This window comes from Cadophora gregata (assembly GCF_030347475.1).
Source record: "Cadophora gregata isolate MNR1 chromosome Unknown scaffold_4, whole genome shotgun sequence".
NCBI classification, from domain to species: domain Eukaryota; kingdom Fungi; phylum Ascomycota; class Leotiomycetes; order Helotiales; family Ploettnerulaceae; genus Cadophora; species Cadophora gregata.
In genome coordinates, this window is record NW_026695927.1 from 2,565,695 (window position 1) to 2,585,073 (window position 19,379).

The 19,379-nt window shown below is 49.1% G+C and overlaps 4 protein-coding genes across 5 annotated transcripts; 2 read left to right on the forward strand and 2 right to left on the reverse strand.

Annotated features, from left to right (window-relative positions):
* Positions 1–511: 511 nt before the first annotated feature.
* On the forward strand, positions 512–5,555 carry ONS95_010571 (uncharacterized protein; the record flags this gene model as incomplete). Its single annotated transcript, XM_058504180.1, has 3 exons — positions 512–1,252; positions 1,308–1,794; positions 1,867–5,555. 3 exons carry the CDS (start codon positions 512–514, stop codon positions 5,553–5,555), a joined length of 4,917 nt encoding a protein of 1,638 aa, XP_058360893.1.
* A 638-nt stretch (positions 5,556–6,193) lies between these two features.
* Positions 6,194–7,075, forward strand: ONS95_010572 (uncharacterized protein; the record flags this gene model as incomplete). Its single annotated transcript, XM_058504181.1, has 3 exons — positions 6,194–6,265; positions 6,342–6,516; positions 6,567–7,075. The coding sequence occupies 3 exons, from the start codon at positions 6,194–6,196 to the stop codon at positions 7,073–7,075; spliced, it is 756 nt and encodes a 251-aa protein (XP_058360894.1).
* A 2,258-nt stretch (positions 7,076–9,333) lies between these two features.
* ONS95_010573 (uncharacterized protein) lies at positions 9,334–15,776 on the reverse strand. 2 transcript variants are annotated; one of them, XM_058504183.1, is made up of 5 exons: positions 14,055–15,776; positions 12,774–13,976; positions 12,255–12,681; positions 11,608–11,986; positions 9,334–11,555 (listed from the first exon to the last, which is right to left on the reverse strand). In XM_058504183.1, exons 2-5 carry the CDS (start codon positions 12,896–12,898, stop codon positions 10,060–10,062), a joined length of 2,427 nt encoding a protein of 808 aa, XP_058360896.1. In that variant the 5' UTR covers positions 12,899–13,976; positions 14,055–15,776; the 3' UTR covers positions 9,334–10,059. The 2 variants fall into 2 exon arrangements, with proteins under 2 accessions (XP_058360896.1, XP_058360895.1); XM_058504182.1 differs by having other exon boundaries at positions 9,334–10,030; positions 10,102–11,555; positions 12,774–15,776.
* A 651-nt stretch (positions 15,777–16,427) lies between these two features.
* On the reverse strand, positions 16,428–18,588 carry ONS95_010574 (uncharacterized protein; the record flags this gene model as incomplete). The annotated part of the gene is made up of 2 exons (XM_058504184.1): positions 16,428–17,064; positions 17,135–18,588. 2 exons carry the CDS (start codon positions 18,586–18,588, stop codon positions 16,428–16,430), a joined length of 2,091 nt encoding a protein of 696 aa, XP_058360897.1.
* Positions 18,589–19,379: the final 791 nt, after the last annotated feature.

Consider the following 19,379-nt stretch of genomic DNA (forward strand, 5'->3'; position numbering starts at 1 on the left):
CCCCGTGAGTTCGCCTTCTCTTCTGTACTCGACACATTTTCTCTCTCTCTCCCATCTCGTCGTCTTCTCCATTCTAGGGTGGCAGCAGCAGCAGCGGATTGTCCATTGTCTCTGCTTGCTCTCAGTACTTCTGCGGTCGCGCGCACTACCTGTCGGTAGCTGCACATGTATTTTCGCATGGACATGACGCAGTATCCTTTCTTTCTACAGCTCCTCGAGGCTGCTCTGCCTGTCTAATCATCACACATATCATCGCAATTGATCTGCTGTATTCTGCCACAGTTCTTTCTACAATTGCCTCGCCTTGCTTTTTCGTTTCATTGTATAATTTTCCTTACGGGCCGAGGCGCTCAGTGCCCACTGACCCTCTACAAACAATACGAAGATATCATCCGAAGTCTTTGGAGACCGCAACATGGATTCATCAACCAGTGATGCATCCCAGGATAGCTCGGACTCCTCATCGGCAGACTCGACTTCTGCTGACTCCCCTATGCAGGCCCTTCCGACCATGAGCGAGACACAGGATCCGACAGAGATGGCTAGCACAATCGATAATGATGAATCCGATTCCGATTCGGACATCTCGATGTCTGCCGAGACAGATGACGAGGAAGATAATGACCGCCTGCGATCCATAATAGTGGTGAATCCAGATCCAGCAGTTGCGACACCGGACCATGCTGAGAATACCTCTAAAAAGCGAAAGTTCTCTGAATCCTCTGGCCATTCAAACAAACAACCCAGAAATGGGATGATTGACGAGGTACGGAAACGTCTTAAGCCAGATGACGCGGTACAGAACCATTGGATAGAAGGAAAATTGCGCAAGGACAAGTCTCTTTTACCGGCTGAGATATGGCACCATATATTCACTTTCTGCCCTGCCATCAGTCTGTGCCGCTTGATGCGAGTCAACAGAACTTTCAATATGTACCTTGATCCTGTCCCGTATCCACCTTTGGTACCATTATCCAAATCCGCTTTATGGCTATTGTCTCCAGACAATATATGGCGTTGTTCTAGGCAATTCATAAACATACATGGCCTGCCAACTCCTCTGTTAGGCAAGTCAGAATTGGAAATGTGGAGGATGGCCTGCGGTTCGCTGTGCCAATTCTGTGGAAAAGCCAGGCAACCGAACTTGGTTGTAGACCAATGGCATCCTGGCCCAGGAGAAAAAGGAGTTGTTCCAGTGTGGGCATTTGGCATTCGTACTTGTGGTCCTTGCCTTTTGAAGTACTCGATAAAAGTAAGACCTTTTTTTGGGGATAATACAACTATTGAGTGCAGCTAATCGATTCTAGGAAATTGATCTCCTCCTCTCATCTACGATTCCGTCGCCTTTGATGGCAGCTTTACCATTCATATTTCTTACCAATGAGCTCCACGTACTCTCCTCGGCTGCCCTTCAAACTGGGCAGCATCCGTCATCCTTACAGATAACCAAGCACTTTTACAACTTCCAGGTGGAAGAAATCAAGAAAGAATTTGAAGACGTCAAAGCGATGGGAACCGCTACAGCGGAGGAGTGGCTCAAGGGCTTGGAAGGTCGAGGAAGAGAACGAAGAAATGATGCAACTCGATGGGAAAAATGGGAGTCAAGCGGTGGAGTTGCACGAATGCTTGCCTTAGGGAAACAGACTCCGAAACCTACAAATACTGTCTCTGCACCGCCTACTTCGACTTTGACGAGACCCACAAACGGCACTCTCCCACCTCATCCAGGCAATAACCCTCTTTTTGCATCTAATCAACCATCTCAGCCACCGGTTCCCACTCAAAATGGATTTGGTGAGTTAACACGTTTTCGGCTGGATCGGCATGTTATTCCTAGAAGCGACTTTACTGATCCTCGAGATTTAGCAACAAATCCACCTCCTCGTTTCGATTCACCGGCACAAAATGGGTTTGCGCAATATGCTCCCCGTCCTCTACTTCCAACTAAGCACGAGAGAACCAAAGAAGAAGTGGCTGAACTGAAAGCAGCACGCAGAGCCGAAATCGAAAGACGATGTCTGTTGCTCGACCCTCCCATTACAGCGGGGGTACTGGCACATATGCCATCTTTTCAAGCTGCAATCCAAATTATCCAACCCTTGGTTGATAGTTCCTGGGAAGTATTGAAGCCGAGACTAATATCCCAAAGGGATGACGCCGAGCAGCGCGAGAATGATCGACTCGCTCAGACCCGAGTGGTTCAAGAGCGTTTTGATGAACGGCGTTTCCAGGATGTGCAATCTAGATCGGTCTCTAAGGACCTTGCTGAGCGAGAATGGGATGACATGCAGGCCCCCTTGCGAGCCCGGATTGGTGGTTATGCCGATGAGATTCTCCGTGATGGCTGGAATGGAGGTGACAAAGTATCCTACGAGACAAGCCCCCTTTTCGCTGCAGAAGTTTTAATTTATGTCCGGAAGAGGTTCTATGCAGAGGTTGCCAAGGACGAAGCTGCGATCCGTGCAACTGGAAGAGAACCAGAACTCGATCCACCAAATGGCCCTTTCACACGGAAGCTCATATTGGAAAATATGAAATGGGTATTTGACACCAAGATCAAACCATACACAGAGCCATACCGTAAGGAACTTTTTCTTTGCAGTGCCTGCGAGTATGCCAACAAGTATTATGGCTTTGAAGGTGTTATCCAACACTTCGCAGCCAAGCATACCAGTGCCCTCAGTGTTGGAAGTGTTGTTGTCCATTGGAAGTCTGAATGGCCTGAATACCCTCCTTTCAATCCGGATCCTGACAATACTGTCAAGCCATACTACCCCGCTGCACAAAGCACCACTGTTCCTTACTCGAATAGTGGCCCTACTACACAGCAGAATTATGGATATGGTGGGTACCCTGTTCCAGTCTCTACACCTATTCCGGGCCCAAATCCACATGTCTACCAAGAGAGTCCAGGACCGTACTATGGCCATCCACAATTTGGTGATCAATATTCAGGCCCTCAAAATGGACCATATGCCCCACCACCTCAGCCATATCAGGATCCGTCTCAGGGCTTTCAACCTCAACAATACTCTGTTGCACCGCATGCGCCCACGATCGCCGGGTACAATGATACTCCTCAAGATTATCCCCAGACTGGGTATGGAGCATCAGGACCACCGTATCAGCCCCCTCAAGATGTTTATGCGAATCAAGGACAGCAATATCCCCCACCAGCCTCGGAGATGTCCGCACAGCAAGCTTCTTACCACCCATCAACACAGTATGGATCAGTATACAACCAAGCTCCGTCATTTCCTCCTAGCAATCTTCCTCCACCTCAGAAGACCGAGCAGTACATCGCACAACTCCAGGATCTTGCACGGAACGCTCGTGACATATGGAATTCCATTGGAAGCATCAAAGAGGTCCCAGGAAGTCTTAAGGTGTATACCATCATCTATCATGTCTTAAAGCGCTTCCGGGAAAATTACCAGGAAGACCCTCCGCTTTCGATGATGGTTGAAGGCTTGTCTAGCAATAAAGATATGCGACCAGTCCGCAATGTCAACGGATTGTTGTGCAAAGCATGCACGTTGGGTATGGCTGGATCCCTGTCAGGTCCGCAAAAAAAGCATTATTCTTTTCCTCAACTCGTGAATCACTTCCATACGACTCATGATCTTGGTCTCTCCCAGAATTACAGCTCACCTCTTGATTGGACCAGAGATATGGTTGATCTACCAGACATGGCTAAACTAGCGGCAGTCGTCAACGCACCAGGCATGGATGATCAGAAGCTCACACTCTTCACGGAAGCAGTCCCTGAAATTATTCCGGCTCCTCAATCCTCTTCCAGTGGCTTCCATCATGAGGCACATCAGCAGTATGGACCATATACTCCTCAATTTGACCATCCAAAGCTTGCGCCGTCTCAGGACAATCATGACAAGTACTATGCTGTTATGGACAATGAAAAGCCTTTGGATTCCACAAGTGCCACTTTCGACAGCGAGGAATATGACCCAAGGCGCCCGAGTGATCTACCAGTAGATCCTCGACCGCTTCCCAAGTCCACTCGAAGGGATCGACGTCCTAGAAAGCAAAGTGGTGCCCAAGACGTTCTACCAGGTTACCAATATGACGAGCGTTATGAAGACCGAGCTCCCGAAGAGCCGTACAATGGTCGGCCTGAGCGATTATACTCTGACAGGCGGACATCTCCTTCTCGAATGATCCCGGCTGCCGAGTATGGCCATGTCGTTGTGCGTGAGGAGCAGCAACTATCCGGTCGACGCATCCAGTACCAAGAAATGCCTGCAAATTTCGAGTACCGAGTCCGACGCAATCCTGTACCTGCGTATAACAATACAGAGACTGTACATTCCGAAAGTCAGCACAGAACTGCCAATTCAAGATCCTACCACCTGAACGGACATGCACAGCCACCAGTGGTCATGTATGAGAGTGAGGCGCGAGATCGCCCACGGTCCATTGACGAAGCTACCGCCCAACAAAGTCGAATCTATGAGGTTGTGGCGCAAATCTCACAACAAGCCCAGCAAGCAAGAGATCAACATTCGGCCAAAGAGGACCTTGCTGACGCTGGATCCGAAGATGGCGAGGTGCAGGCTGAACAGGAACTAAAGGCTCCAGCTCCCTCACTTCTCCCTCTTGACGAAGCGAGCAACGCAGCTCAACGCTTTCTGGACAACTTCCGCCCAGGCGAGACGTTATCCGAGGTTTCAGTCACAAAGGCAAGCGAGCATGATAGTGACGCAAGAATGTACCGGGTACCAGTTGAATCCCAACACCGGCCGCGCGCAGAGTATGAGGGAGACGATCGAAGCTTTGTAAGTACCAGGCGTCCTGTCAACCCTGAACTTGACGATACGCCTCCCCATGGATACATCATTCATGATCGTCTCCCTGTGTCACGACCAACACAAGCATATGCATACGAGGAGAGATACGTTGGTTCTGTTTCCGAGCAAGGCGGGCCAAGAGACAGATCACCTGAATTAGTTGATCGCCGGTACAAGTTGAATAATGTTGTCTACCGAGATGAGAGACAAGACAGCCAGGGAAATTATCGAACACCCAGCAGATATGCTAGGTATGAGAGTGTCAGACTCGAAAACGACCGCGCACGTTCGAGGTCGCCAGTATACGTGAAGGTGGGCACACATGCGGGCCATTATCGAGAATTGAGCCCTGGTCCTCATCCTGCTCACTCCTTACGCCAAGAGCCCATCTACCGCTCACGTACCCCACTACAAGGTGTCGACGAACGCGAACTCAAACGGGCCCCTCGCCAGGAGTACTACCGTGTCTACGCAGATGAGCCTCGACCACGCGAGCCTCAATATGCCGAAGCTTTCGAGTATGTCCGTGTTTCTGATCCAGCAGGCGATTATATGATCCGAAGACCTGTCCGCCGGGAACCAGAGCCGATTTATGCCACCTATGAAGACGACGTCTATGCCCGCCAACCGGTGTATGAGAGTCGTGCACCTGCACCTCGAGCTGCAGAGCCTACGTTTTATGAGGAAGAGTACGATCCTCGTCATCCTGCACCTCCGCCGCCTCCTGCCCGCCAAGTTAGGTACCAGTAGATGGAGCTAGGTTGGGGAATTTATCAAAAACAGTTGTTTTTTCCTTTCATTTCTATACAGTACCTTGCGTGATGGAGTTTTGCCATCACACGTCGTCTTGACATTATTCGCCTCCATTACTTGGCTCCTGACCTATCTTTACGAGGACGCACGAATTTTTTCTGTACAACCACCTTGTACACTGTACTCTTTTCGTAGCGGCGTTTTCTGGGAGATTCCTCATGTTTCTTGTAGATACTATTTGCACGGTTCTCAGCCACCGTCTCGCAGTCATGAGAATATGCGAGACCCAAAAAAGCCCTCCGCATTAGGCGTAGGAGTTCAGATTTTAAGTTGTACTATATTAGTAATATCAACTTTCGAGGTTGGCTTCTGAAGGTCTTTGGACGCGAATCCTATTGGGCCTGATTAAGCTGATATGTGCAAACCATCTACTTCCCGCGTAACTGCTCAATGTCATTGTCAAAATCTTGGCACGTCATTTTAGGATCAAACTTACTTGGTGCGAGAGCTCCAGTAATGTTTGCTCGAGACATTTGCCTCTTATTTCTTCTTCCAATGGCTCCTGAGATTTATATACTCCAGTTTGCACTCCTTTATACTACCCTGCACTCATTTATCCTTGTGGGAATGGTCTCATGGTCTCAGCGTCGACCATTCTATTGCCGCTTCATCTCGCGGACCTGGACGGCAACGCGCATGTTGAGACTGTATGACCGCAGTTCGGCTTTTTTAGGATACGAGATATGTTATAAACATTGCATCGTCATTACTCACATCTTTCAGATTAAATTGTTCGAACTGAGATCAAACTGTGGCATCAATATTCCACCATCGTACAAAGACATTCGTCGTGATGAGGTTCCCAGCCCCTCTCCCAGCCATTTTAAAATTGCCCTGCGATTTTCCGGCTGCCCATCAACATACCTATCGTTTCTGGACTATGACAAAACTGTTGACGGTATGTTGATAGCTGGCTTGCGAGACTGTCCGAAACATGCCGTCATCTAGCTCAAATACTGTATTTGTTGATTCCCTACCATCCCCTGGAAATTTTCCTCCTCACACTCACCACTTTCGACCTCACCAACGAGGGCTCTTCAATTCCATCTCTATACATAGACCTAGAAGGCTCCAAACTTTCTCGGTACGGTACAATCTCCCTCCTCACACTCTTCCTCTTCCCAAACAACTCAACATATCTCATCGACATCACAACCCTCGGCACCCTCGCATTTACCACAGCATCACCAACACATCCTGACACAACATTCAAGTTAATCCTCGAAGATGCATCCATCTCAAAAGTCTTCTTCGATGTCCGCAACGACTCCGACGCTCTTTACTCCCACTTCCAAATCTCCCTCGCCGGCATAATCGACCTCCAACTCCTCGAGCTCGGCTCCCGCACCGACGGTCTCGATCACAAACGCACCGTCAGAGGTCTAGCCCGCTGTATCAAGACACACGCTCAACTGACTCCAGCTGAGAAAGAAAAGCTGGGAAGCAGTGAAGGATAAAGGGGCGCTGATGTTTGCGCCTGAGAAAGGGGGACGCTACGAGGTGTTTGACGAGAGGCCGCTGCCGCTGAGCAGAAAGATACTGGAGTATTGTGTGCAGGACGTGAGGTTCTTACCGGGCTTGTGGGATGTGTATATGAAGAGGTTGGGGGGTGATACTTTGCGGAGGGGTTGATTGTAGAGGCTACTGTGGAGAGGATGAGGGAGTCGCAGGGGAGGGATTATGTGCGGGATTCGAAGATGAAGGTTTTCGGGCCGTGGACTCAGGTGGCAGCTCCTCTGAGGGGGTAAGCGATTAACGTAGATATTTGAAATTTAGTGTCATAGGATGAACTAGATATACATACCTCAAGTATGGATGTTTTCGTTTAGCATTTATTGGGTGTTGTCACTTGCTACTGTTCCACCACATAAGCTAATATTTGCAGCGACTACCATCTGGTAAACCAGGAGACTGATCCGTCCAGCTGGGAAATTCTATATCCTATTCAAAAACTTGCTAATAAATGCTTCAGTACGTGAAATTTCTAATTTTGTATTCAACAAGGCGATCGGATCCCTGAAGTCTGGCGAGGTAGGCAAAGTGGGAAAGGCGACTTACCCGAAAACGTCTCTTCAAGCACCCGTATGCGCAGAGAAGCCTCCGATCTATCAATGGGACGTCCTCGTAAATCGGGAATGCCCGCTCTGAAATTGGTCGATGGTTTGAAAGCCAAAGAAAACAAATCGGACCCTTAAATATGCCAACACCAAACATCCTGCAGCACTCGTCAACTTCTCTTGGCACTTCCCAGACTCGGACTCAAGGTCTTGGCCAACATGCATTCTTTCCCTCACCTGTAAATGACGTTGTTTGAATGACTTCCCTACAGCTCTCTCCTTCCAATTCTAGCGTACAACCTCATCGACGTATCTCGCTCGCTTGACAATCTCATGTTTTGTTTTCCATCCTCGCTTATCGTTCGGTATCCTAGTAAACAACCAACACCGAACTCAAACCCCGCCTTGGCAATCCCTCCATCACCGCTTCACAAACCCCTACGTATCCCGCACCAACACCGCACGACCTCTACTGGCTACCAAAAGCCACACTAATTACATGCAATAGAAATAGAGTAGAATACCAGTTTTAGCTCAAAAGCCACTTCGCTATCCTTCCTTCGGTGACTTTTTGGGCTGTAAACAGCCTCCGTCCGACCAATCCCATAATCTCCACCTTGCAGGAATGAGAACGAAGCCGGGAGGGAAATAAAAAAGGCTGATATAGCAATCACAAACTCGCTTGCCTCTGCATATGCATATGTAGACTTTCCTTCTGGTACCTTGGCAAGACAAGCTTAGCCTCCCTCCTCCTCTCATCCCAGCCCAACTTAACCTATCTCATCTCATCCCATACGTACTATCCCACCAATCATGTAGTAATCTACGAGGAATATCCAATAAGCCTCCATTCAAGTCTTCTCCCATCCCTCTCGCTTCAATTCTGCCCCGAAACCAGTCCGGACCACCTGCACACGCAGCCCCAGATGCAGATACATGCAGCTGCTTCGATCAAGCACTTCGCTTACATGCCTGTATGCATCCATCCCATATCAAAATGCAAAATTCCATTCAGGTAGGCATGTGTGGTTTGGTACCCCTCAACTGGTACCCGAAGTCAAGCCACAACCACTCATTCCACCCATTAATACCTGCTCATGCATACACACACACCCCTACACACCAAAGCCAATTCAAGGCTCAAGAATCAAGCCCAATATGCAATCACATCCCACAAGTCCACTACAGAGGCAAAAATAAAGCCATATCCCACAAACCCACCCACCAACTCACACACAGGCACACAAACATAAGCCACAGTTCCAGTTCTCCCACACACACAAGCCAAGAGTAGATAAGCCTCCCGACAATAGGTAACAAATACGAGTTCCCCCATCAGGAAAATGAGATATCCCCAATCCGTCCGTCCATTTGTCTCCCTCACCCTCACCCTCACCCTCCCCTTAATCTTACCCTCAACCCCGCCACTCAACCCCCCCTTTTCTACGCCCACTACGCCTCACTACGCCTCAAACATGGCTTTTCCTGGTATTTTAGCATGGCAAGTACCGGTTAAAAAGAGAAGATAAAGATTAGATTACCTAGCAGATGGGCTGATGTGTGTGTTGGTGTATGGGAAGGAATGGAAGTAGGGAATCAGAGGAACTACGAATTGCAAAGTCACGAGCACGCATTCGATTAAAAATGAATTGAAATTAGATGAGTTTTCCTTTTCGAGTAATTTATCTGGTATTGTACTTATAAATAAAAGATGTGGAGAGTTTTTGCCCTTGGTAATTTTCCTGTCCCGTCCCATCCTAGACCACTGCATTCCATTCCAGTGCGTTCCCAACCAAACAATGAATCTGTCTGTCCGCCCGCCTGCTTTGCTTTGCATTTCTTTGAATTCCATCATCCCTGACAAGCCATATACATCTCAAGCGAATGCAAACAGCCTACCTATATATCAAAGCTAGATTGAATCAAATCAAGCTAAACCAAGTCACCCATGGTATATATCTTAGAATCTCCTCTTTATTCTCGCATCCGATGACCTGAGTCCCAAACATGTCCCAGAATCGACGAGATACGATTCGTCGATATGTATCCCGTCGACCCAATGGCCTTCAATCGCCTACAACTCACAGACCACTAGAGAGCTCACAAAGGCACTGCAGCCAAGATCTTAACCACAGCACATCTCTCTATCTCTCCCATCGCCTACCGCAATCCCTGCACGCATCACCTACCAGGCGTATTAGCACCCATGAAAATATTGCTGCCGTAACCGGAGGTATCACCGCCCTGGTTCTGTTGCTGCATGTCGGGGTTAAGTGGCTGGTCAAGGTTGGTGGGGTAGAATTGGAAGGACGGGTCGATGGTGCTGCCGTTCTGGATGTAAGAGTCCCATGCATCCTGTCAAACCATTAGCTGCAGTTCCGAATCTACGGCCCGGAACATCTCAAGCCAAGACAAAGTGTACGTACCCAGTCCAAGTTCCCCGGCACGTCCATCATGCCGATACCTGACCCCGTGTTTCCAAAGACGGAGAAGGGTGAGTTGACACTGTTGATGTTGCCGAAAGGATTGGAGGTATCCATCCCATAATTCGGCGTCATACCAGTGCTGTTCGATGAGTCGCCCATGTTAGTATCCATGCCGGAGTACCTCGTACCACCAGGACTCTGAGCCATAGCATTAAACATAGCTGCTGAATTTGGCGTCAAGCCTCCTGAAAGCATACCCAGCGTCATGGCAGCAGAGTGTTCAGGTCTTAGACTGTCCTCGTCGATCTGTGCGAAGACTTCGGAGGTTGTAGGTCTATCCTTCTTCTCTGTCATTCTGAGTTTCTCGAGGATTATACCGAGGATTCCAGAAGCCTTGTAGGCTTCCATTGATGTCTCGGCAGACTCTTTCCAGATACTCTGAGAAGTCTCGAGGGCAGCAAGCATATCCGAGCGCTGAGTGGGAGACCAGAAGTAGGGATCGTAGTTTGGCGGTGGTTCGGGTAATGATTCAGAGATGAAGTCGTAGTTGAGATCCAGGCAAACGATCATCGCTGCGAGAAGGAAGTCGTGTTTGGTAAGCGATGAAATGAACCACTTCATCGTGCGCATCCGACCACCAGGTTGCGATTCTTTGTGCAGCTGTGCTTGGTGCCGTAATATCTCCATTGATGAATCGACACAGGCTCGCCTGGAATGAGCATATCTAGGATTCTGCCTGGCTCGAGCAATGTATTTCCGATGAAGAACACACATTGTTTTTTGCCAGAAGATGTCTAGGTTGAAGCGCTGCATGAGCAGTGTTGCAGGATCATGCGTACACTCCTCAATTGGTCGCAGTTGCAGATGGGCAGCCATGTTCTTCTTCAAGTCTCGCAAGCAGTTGTCCCGCTTCAAGATATCTTCGTAGCTGACATGTTTTCCACTGACTGAGTTCAGCTCTTCCTGAATCTCGCCAAACTCGTAGGATATTTGAGCTTTGGTAATCATGTAGGATATCGGCGTAGGTTCCGACATAGGTCTTGCAGGAGGAAGTATCTTTGAGTCAGGACCAAACTCGTCCTCAAATATGTTTCTGGGTAGAGCTGCGTCGCAGTCTGTGCTTCGAATAATACTAGGGAGCGCCAGTTGGAATGAGAACATAGTATCGATCTGACGAACAAAGCTCCATGCCCGGCGTCTCATCTCTCCCTGGAAAGGTGTGACACCCGAAAACTTGCTCGGGTCTCGATGGTAACCCATTCTCATCGCAAGCCGCACAATCATGCCAATGATGACCCAGATTCCAACCTCAGCATCCCATCGACTGTTGTACTCACCATGTACATAAAGTACGAGTGTCTCGATTGTGTATATTGATGAAACGGTGTAGTCCGAGTTGACAAGGCATTGAACTGTTCGCAATCGATATTCTGCAGCCATTTCGAGTGTACGTCCTTCGTCATGTTAGCATTTTATTCCACGCCCAAGATATCATCAGGCTCTCACCTTTCCACTCTAATGGCTCATCCCCAATCTTGTGATAGGATTGCATCGCAAGACACAGAATCGAATATAAGAGACCCAGCCATACTATAGAAGTTTTCGAAGGATCCTGCCAATGGCTTTGCAGTTGTTTATGGAAGGTAGGTGAATGTAGAATATGAACAGCAGGATCGTATGAATTGAAGTACCGAGTCACGAGCTTATCGACTGCTGACTTGGGTGGAACTTCTGCTCGTAGATCCGAGTCCGAAGCTTCGGTATGGGCGCTGAATAGAAAGGCCGGTCCGTCTCGGGCAGTACTCGGTTTTGATTGTTTGATTCGCTCGTAATTGCTTTCCATTTCCTTCTTGTGAGACGTAAAGTAATTCTTAACTTCGGCAATCTGGCAGGCATGTCAGTATATGTTTCGAGGCAAATCATGCGCTGTAAAGCAATGTGCCAAGAAAACGCATCCAGTTTGATGGAGAATAGAGCAGTTTCAACAATTCCGCAAAAGTCTTGTGCGACCTGCACCTTCGAACTTCGGCTGAAGCCGTGACCGCAGATACGAAGCAACAAAACTATGAGTAATCCCATCTCCTCGGTAAAGGCGAATAGGGGCAAAACAGATGGAATGGACCAAAATATACAGGATATGATGAAATACTCACATCTGCAAGAACCAAATGCCAATGAGAGTCCCCAAAGTACAGAGATTTCCCTTTGTCAGCATCAACCTTCAGCACACCGAGAGAGTTAGTAACGCCATCAACATCACTATCATCACCCTCGTCCTCTTCCTTGATCATGTCGTCGTCGTCGCGATCCAGTTCGGTTGGAAAAGAGGAAGCCGCACTGTCGCTCTGGGAGCGGGAGATGGCGGCAGCAGCCGCTGTCGGCCCAGCAGACTGGGCTCCATTCGTCATCAGAGACAGGACTAGGCCTTCTAAACGGTCAATACGGTTTTGCATATCATCAGGGCTGGTTGCTCCTTGACTTTGGTTCTTCTTGCGAGTTCCCGGCGCTGCATACGAGCACGAGGAGGCGTCACCTCTCCTCACGCAGTTCTCGCATGGGTGCGACCGGTTACATTTCAACCTGCAGTTTTGTCAGTCCTGAAAGCGACCTATAGAGTCCCAGTGACCGGGGAAAATGGAAACGAGGATCTCTAGAATGAGAAGAACACTGACTTCCTATGCCTACACGGCCCGCATGACAGGGGCACTCTGTTTCTCTTCCGTACAACCCGGTATTGGGCGTCGGGAGAGTGACCTCCAGCGCTGGAGGAGGTGGTAGAAGGGGGCGTGGGTGTCATGATGATAAATGATTGCTAAAGGAACGGATTGAAAAGCACGAATAGTAGTTGTAAGGAGGTAAGAATGACCTCAACTACTCAAGGAATGTATCTTTTCAGCGAGCGCCAGGAGTGGGGCGTCTGGCTGAGGGATAGCTATGTCCTTTATCGCTACTTTCACCACTGTTCCAATGAATCTGACAACGGTGTGATCTCCACGTAGCCAATAGTAGACAGCGTAGAGGGGCGAAGCCACTCGTCCTGGAATATCCTCCCGCACACGGCTAGAGGCTTAGGCAGGGTGCTGTCTCGATCAAACAGCCCTACCCTTAGGGTTTAGAATTCACTGGTGGAGATAGGGTCCAATATGCAGATGACTAGCAGCCTTATGTCCACTCAGCAGCTACTAGAAATGCCTAGAGATGTCGTATATAGCCTGCCTGTTCGTCCCCCGAACCCTTCTTTCGCCCCTTCAAGGAGTGCCAATGAAACAGACCGCAATCTTAGGGGACCTTGTCCACGAAAGGGGTTTTTCTACACCGGTGGGTCGACGTCCCCCACAGACGGACTCTCGATGGACCTTGGGGGTGGTTCCAAATCCTTTCCCCGTTGCAGATCAAGCTGCCTGCTAAGTATCTGATTACTCAGATAGCTCTAGGTCGGCACAATGAGAGTGAGACTTGCTTGCTTCCTCGCTCGCTCGCTCTCACACCGACACCACGTTGGGCAGTATCGCCGAAGCACCAATTCGACGATAGCTTCCAGTTCTAGAATGGATCGTGCAGAAGATTGGATGGCCCTCGATGCAGACCAATTCAATTGTATCCTGGTTGCCTGCTGCAGGCCTGGGCTGAGCTGCAGAAACCGAGAAGGAGAGAGGGTGACGTCTGATCAGGAAGGGGATGGTGCGCCACTGGTCTCTCGGTCGAATGCGAGAGGGTCTGCGTCTGGCAGAGGGTGTGACCCGTCACAGGTCGAGGAAGACGATGAGGAGGAGGATATTGACGAGGGGAAAAAATAATACTCGGCGGTCGGTGTAAGAGCGTATGCCCGCGATGCTCCACGGCCTGGTCGTTCGTCGCTCGGCCGATCAATTGATCTGAATACGGTCAGTTCGTGTTCATGCGGCAACTCCCCTCTCATCCTGTCACTATCCGCATTGGGGCATGTAACTTACAGAATTGGGCAGTTTACTCTCGCGTTCCACAACCAAAAGAATGGCTTTCCCAAGCTATCTCCACGATGGGCAGTGTCGTCGGACACCGGGATCTCGACAATGTCCCTCAAATACCGCGGGGCGGAACGAACAAAGACCGGATGGATGGTGTTGATTGAAGCTGGACTGGGCGCAGTCTGCACAGAAGATTCCGGATACCGTCGATATTGGAAATACTGCGAGGCGTTCTGAATGATCACTCATCAAACCTGGGACGGTTCTATTTGGAGAGAGTTGATGCAATCGTCGTCCTTGGGACGGCGGATGAAGTGTGAATTGGGAACTGGAGCTACCTGCCTAGCGGCGCAAGGCTGAAGTGGGGGATGTTATTGGCCAGTCAGTGAGGGGCAAGAGGGCGGGCAGATCATCCATGCCCCAATGCCAGTCAGTGAGTGCCCCAGGCCCAGGCTAGATAGGGTGCAGCGCAGCCTTCTGGACAAAGCCGAAAAGCAACGCACAAGTCTTAGGATGGTCGGTCTCTGAATTAGAAATCCGATTTCTTCGGAAAGCTTGCCAGATGGACAGGACAGGGGATGCGGGATTGATGGATGGAAAGTTGAAGCAACAGCTTGCCAATAATGCACGATGTCGTCTCTACGTCGTAGGGGGGTTTTTGCCACCGATATCAAATCGAATATCCCGCGCGACAGTGGAATTGAAGAGAAAGCGGGCTGCGACGGTGAGTGAGTGAGTGAGCAAGTAGTGATGTCGAGTCGGCGTGGAGGCTGCAGCAGTAATGCGCGTCTTTCCTTTCGTTCGAGCTTGGAGGAAAGCCTGATCTCGATCGACTCTCCAATCTCACTCCCACCAACGCAACCTTAAGGAAATCTGCGTGCTGACAAAGACGGGAACGCCAGCTTGGTGTAGGGTGTGTGTGTCAGCTGCAGAATGACTCAGAGCGTGGGAGTGAGTCTTGGAGGCTTGGAGGTGATTAGATTAATGAGAGAATAATGCGTTCCAAACAGCATCATTTTGGAGAGAGAAGTTCTTGGGCCATGGAGATAATTCCGGTATCTCCGACATCATTATGGAGACTTCGCCGAACTTCTAAAACAAAACTTGGGTTAACTCTGGACTTTCTGAGTGGTGATTCATCTTTGTCTTGGCTTGAAAATAGCTGTTTGTTAAGGATGGTACTGTACGTAGAAGTTGTGCAATTGTACGTACTGTACATTTAATGTAAGCTTTTCTCTTCTTGACTTTGACCTGGTACCTAGCACCTGGCATGCAGTATCAAACCACGGGTGTAGCTTATCTTGTCCTCCGGGGTATTCCCCTGTATACTCTTGATTTGGTTACCTACACTTCTTCTTGCTGGTGTGGAAGCTGCCATTCAATCCATTCATTTTCAAATACAGTATCATAGGTAGGTAAATTACTGTGTGACATTGAGCCTATGCTCCAATAAGCAGTAACAAGAAAGACCCTCCTCCCAAACCCACCATTTCCCTTCCTTAATTCACATCCTAACCCAAACCAAACTTATATCACTACTCTCCCCAGCAGTCTAGCGAGAACAAGAAGTCCATGCGAGGCTACCAGATTGCCTAGCCCTGTCTGCCATACCTGGCCTGGCTCCCCAGCGATCAACTAAAACATGCCGCCAAGAACGTTTGTTACAAATCACCAACCCCAGGCCCCAGGAACGACTTTCTCAACTTTCAAGGTTCCATTAAAAATTCTGTACATATTTCAAGATATCTAACCTCTATGTATTAATCTGGATTAAGTAATACATATTCCATGTGTCCATCTGCCCGAACTACATTGCTACCTATCCATCCATACTGAAACATATCGCCACCACCAAAAAATGTCTCTCTGCATTGAGTGGCTGACTTTGGCTATCCCCCAAGGCTCTGCTGCACAACAATAGCCTATGCACCCTTGTGGCAATGAAGTTTAACTTCTACACATCCCCTGTATGCACGATGCTCACTCGGAGGAATAGATAGACAGGCGCCTCATGTCCAACCCCAAGCCACAACCGGAGGCAAGTTCTCCCTTCCCCATCCATCACATGACTGACTTTGTAGAAAAGCCACCATACACACCTTAGCGATTGCGACTGCATTCGCCACATGTGTGTGGTTCGCTCCTCGGATCAAACAAATGAAGCAGTTGCCTTGGGCCAAAGCTTACCTTCGCTTCGCCCCTCGGCTCCGTTCCGCGTTTTGTGTCCGTTGACAGAAGCATGGGAGTTTTCCATGCACTCGGATCAATCGGTCGAACGATACGAGTAAGCGGACCCGGACTCTCATCATCTGAAATAGTCCGCTTGAAAATTCCCAAATTCGGGCATCCCGAAATATCTTCTCGGAAATTCTCGATTTTTCAACCGCCGATTCCGAAACCAAACCATTTCTCATCTTTGGGCGGTGCACCTTTCTCGAGCTCTTCAATGCTTGCTTCGCACAGCTGACGATTTTCTTCGGGAATCTGCCAGATTGCGAGTTCGTCGACGCGGCTCACGAATTGCATCATCAATCCAGCTTCTGAATGCCATGCCATGTGGCAGTGAAATGCCCATACACCTGGGTTGTCAGTGACGAATCTCAGAGCTAGCCAGCCAAAGCCTTCTGGTGTTGCGACATCTCTGCGGATTATACGATCCAAGGCATTCTCGTGGTTTTCGAGAGTTCCCTTGCCTTCGGGCTTCAATCCGAGACTTTCGTAACCGGGGAACATGCCATGTCCTTGACCGAGAACCCAGAATTTGTGACCATGGAGATGCATAGGGTGACTGCCTTCGTCGAAGTTCTGGATGATCATATCAACCACTTTGATGCCCGAATGCTGAATGGTGAAATCGTTCTTCTTGTCGTAGCATTTGTCGTTGACTCCGTCGATGTTTCGCATGGAGCTGAAAGTCTCATTCTGGCTGGATAATCCCTCGACAGTTCGGCGCAATGTCGGATTCTGAAGATTGGCCCGGAAAGTTGACGTATTGAAGAACCCACGCTGTAATCTCCTGTAAATCATATGGTCAGTAAATGCTGCTTGAAGAATTTAGGACCGATTCAGCTAAATGGTTCACATACCAATCTCCAATTTCCAAATTTGCTCTGATGTAGTACGAATAATCTGCCACTGATGGTGCTGGCTCAAAAGCTGCTGGCTCGTACAAAGTGGTGTTCATATCTCGACACTGCATCTCCATGCCCTGCGTCCAGGTCCTGGATGTCGGCTGAGAAAGTAATCCCTTTTGCGGTTGCTTCGATTTTGTGTATTGGATGATAGCTTTCACCTCATCCGCTCCAGGTCCGGGAAGGTCAGGTTCGGACCAACAATGTGTCACCATCCTTGCCCTCAACCAAAATAAATCAGTATCGGTCTGGTTGGTATTGATGATCATACTGTAACGCTGAGCTGGTGCAATCATCATCCTGCTGTCGTACGTTGGGACAATATCTGTTCCGTCGGCTTCGGTTATGGCGAATTGATGCTCATCAATAGAGACCTGGAACCAAGCGAAAGCTCCGGCATTGATGAATCTCAAGCGATGGTACGCATTTGCAGCCAAGTCGAACGATGGAACCGTTGCTGTTGAGTTATCACACAACCGCTCTGACAGTTGGGAGCAGTCGCGCTTGTTCAAGCCATTGATCAAGGCACCATTGGGTATCGGAGGAGCTTCATTGCCTGGTTCGAGATTCGTTACCAATAGTCCACTGCTAAGATCATGATAGTAGTCTTGTAGCATCACAACTCGGTCAGTTGCGTACGGAATGTGCTGTAACTTTTTCTCGTTCCGAGAGTGTATGACAAGTGGCCCGTAGAGACCATCAGATATTTGGATTGCCTGATGACCATGATAGTAGTAAGTGCCGGATTGTCCAGTGACTGTGAATTTGTACTGGAATTTCCGTCTCGATGCAATGGGACACTGAGTGACACCAGAGGTTCCATCCATATGATTTGTGCCATTCTGATATATTCCATGAAAATGGATTGACGTTGCATTGACGCTCCTATTGTCAACGTCCACAATAATGGTATCCCCTTCATTGCACTCAATCATAGGACCTGGGAATTTCCCGTTGATAGTAATCATTGGCCTGAAGACCCCATCCGGATTCGCAACAATGTCCAACACCGTCCATTTGTACCGCCTGACTGTGGGCGCTGCATTGATGTTCCAAGATGGATCGAGTATGTAGTCGCTGGCTGGTCTTCGGAAGCCTCCAATTCCTACCACTTCCCCTTCCACGTCCAAATCTTCAATAGCCGTCGTCTCTCCCACGATGAAGAGCTTCGTGAACAGGACTAAGCCAACCAAGGCCAATCCTGCTGCGAAAATCGACAGAGCAATGGCCCATCCGGTTCGCAGATGCCATTCCACCTTGTATTCCAGCTCCTCGGCTTCTTGTATGTCTTCGGAGGGAAGTAGCCGGTCCTCTTGCTCGCCCCTTGAGTCGCTCTCCCTTTCCTGCATTTCAACCTCGTCGAGGCTGTCGCTTTCGCGCGGAAACGATTCGTCTTTGTAGGAACTCATTATTGAGGAGAAAGGGGGAGTGGCGACGGCAAGTCGTATGGTTGCGAAGGTTGATCTATTCAGCACCCCATTATTAAATAGGGGTTCGCGACCAGACTGAAAAGTGTCTTGGAACAAGTGACCCTTTTCAGATGACGACAGAGCAAAGAGAGAATCCGAAAGTATCTCTCAGAGCTTGAACGGTGCTGTTGTTGTCGAGAAGTGTACCCAGGTCAGGAGAGCCTGGCGTTGGAAGATGTTCAGAGGTTCGGACCAGCTTGCGCAACTCGGCACAACCGACGCCGAAATAGAACTTTCAAGCCAAGAAGCCTTCTGGAAAGGATTATTTACGCGAAGATCAACCTTCACATCAATGCAACTTTTCTTTTACTCCTGGCGCTATGAAAAGCATCTACTCGACTTGCTCTGCTTAAAATCCAGCCGCGCAGAACTAACTAACGACCCTGATCAACATGTCACTTGCGCCAAAAGCTTCGTATGCTGAACCTTTCAGTAGTAGCTTGAACAGCCACCAATGAGACATTTCTGTTTCCCCACGGGCACCGCATCCTTGGCAGTCCGGCTTGATCTGTCGCTGCCACCTTCCTAGTTGCAGTTACCTAGTTCTGCCGCTCGAGAGCAAAAGCTTCTTTACGCCGCCGCCTGCAGTACGCGAAGCTTGTCTCCTTTACCTCTCACGTCGCCACAATTTGCAGGCATCGCTTATGGGAAGATGCAGGACCAAAGCATTCGGTTGCCAATCAGCAGTTGCACGATGCTAATCAGGCGTGGAAGCCGTCATCCGGTCTTGT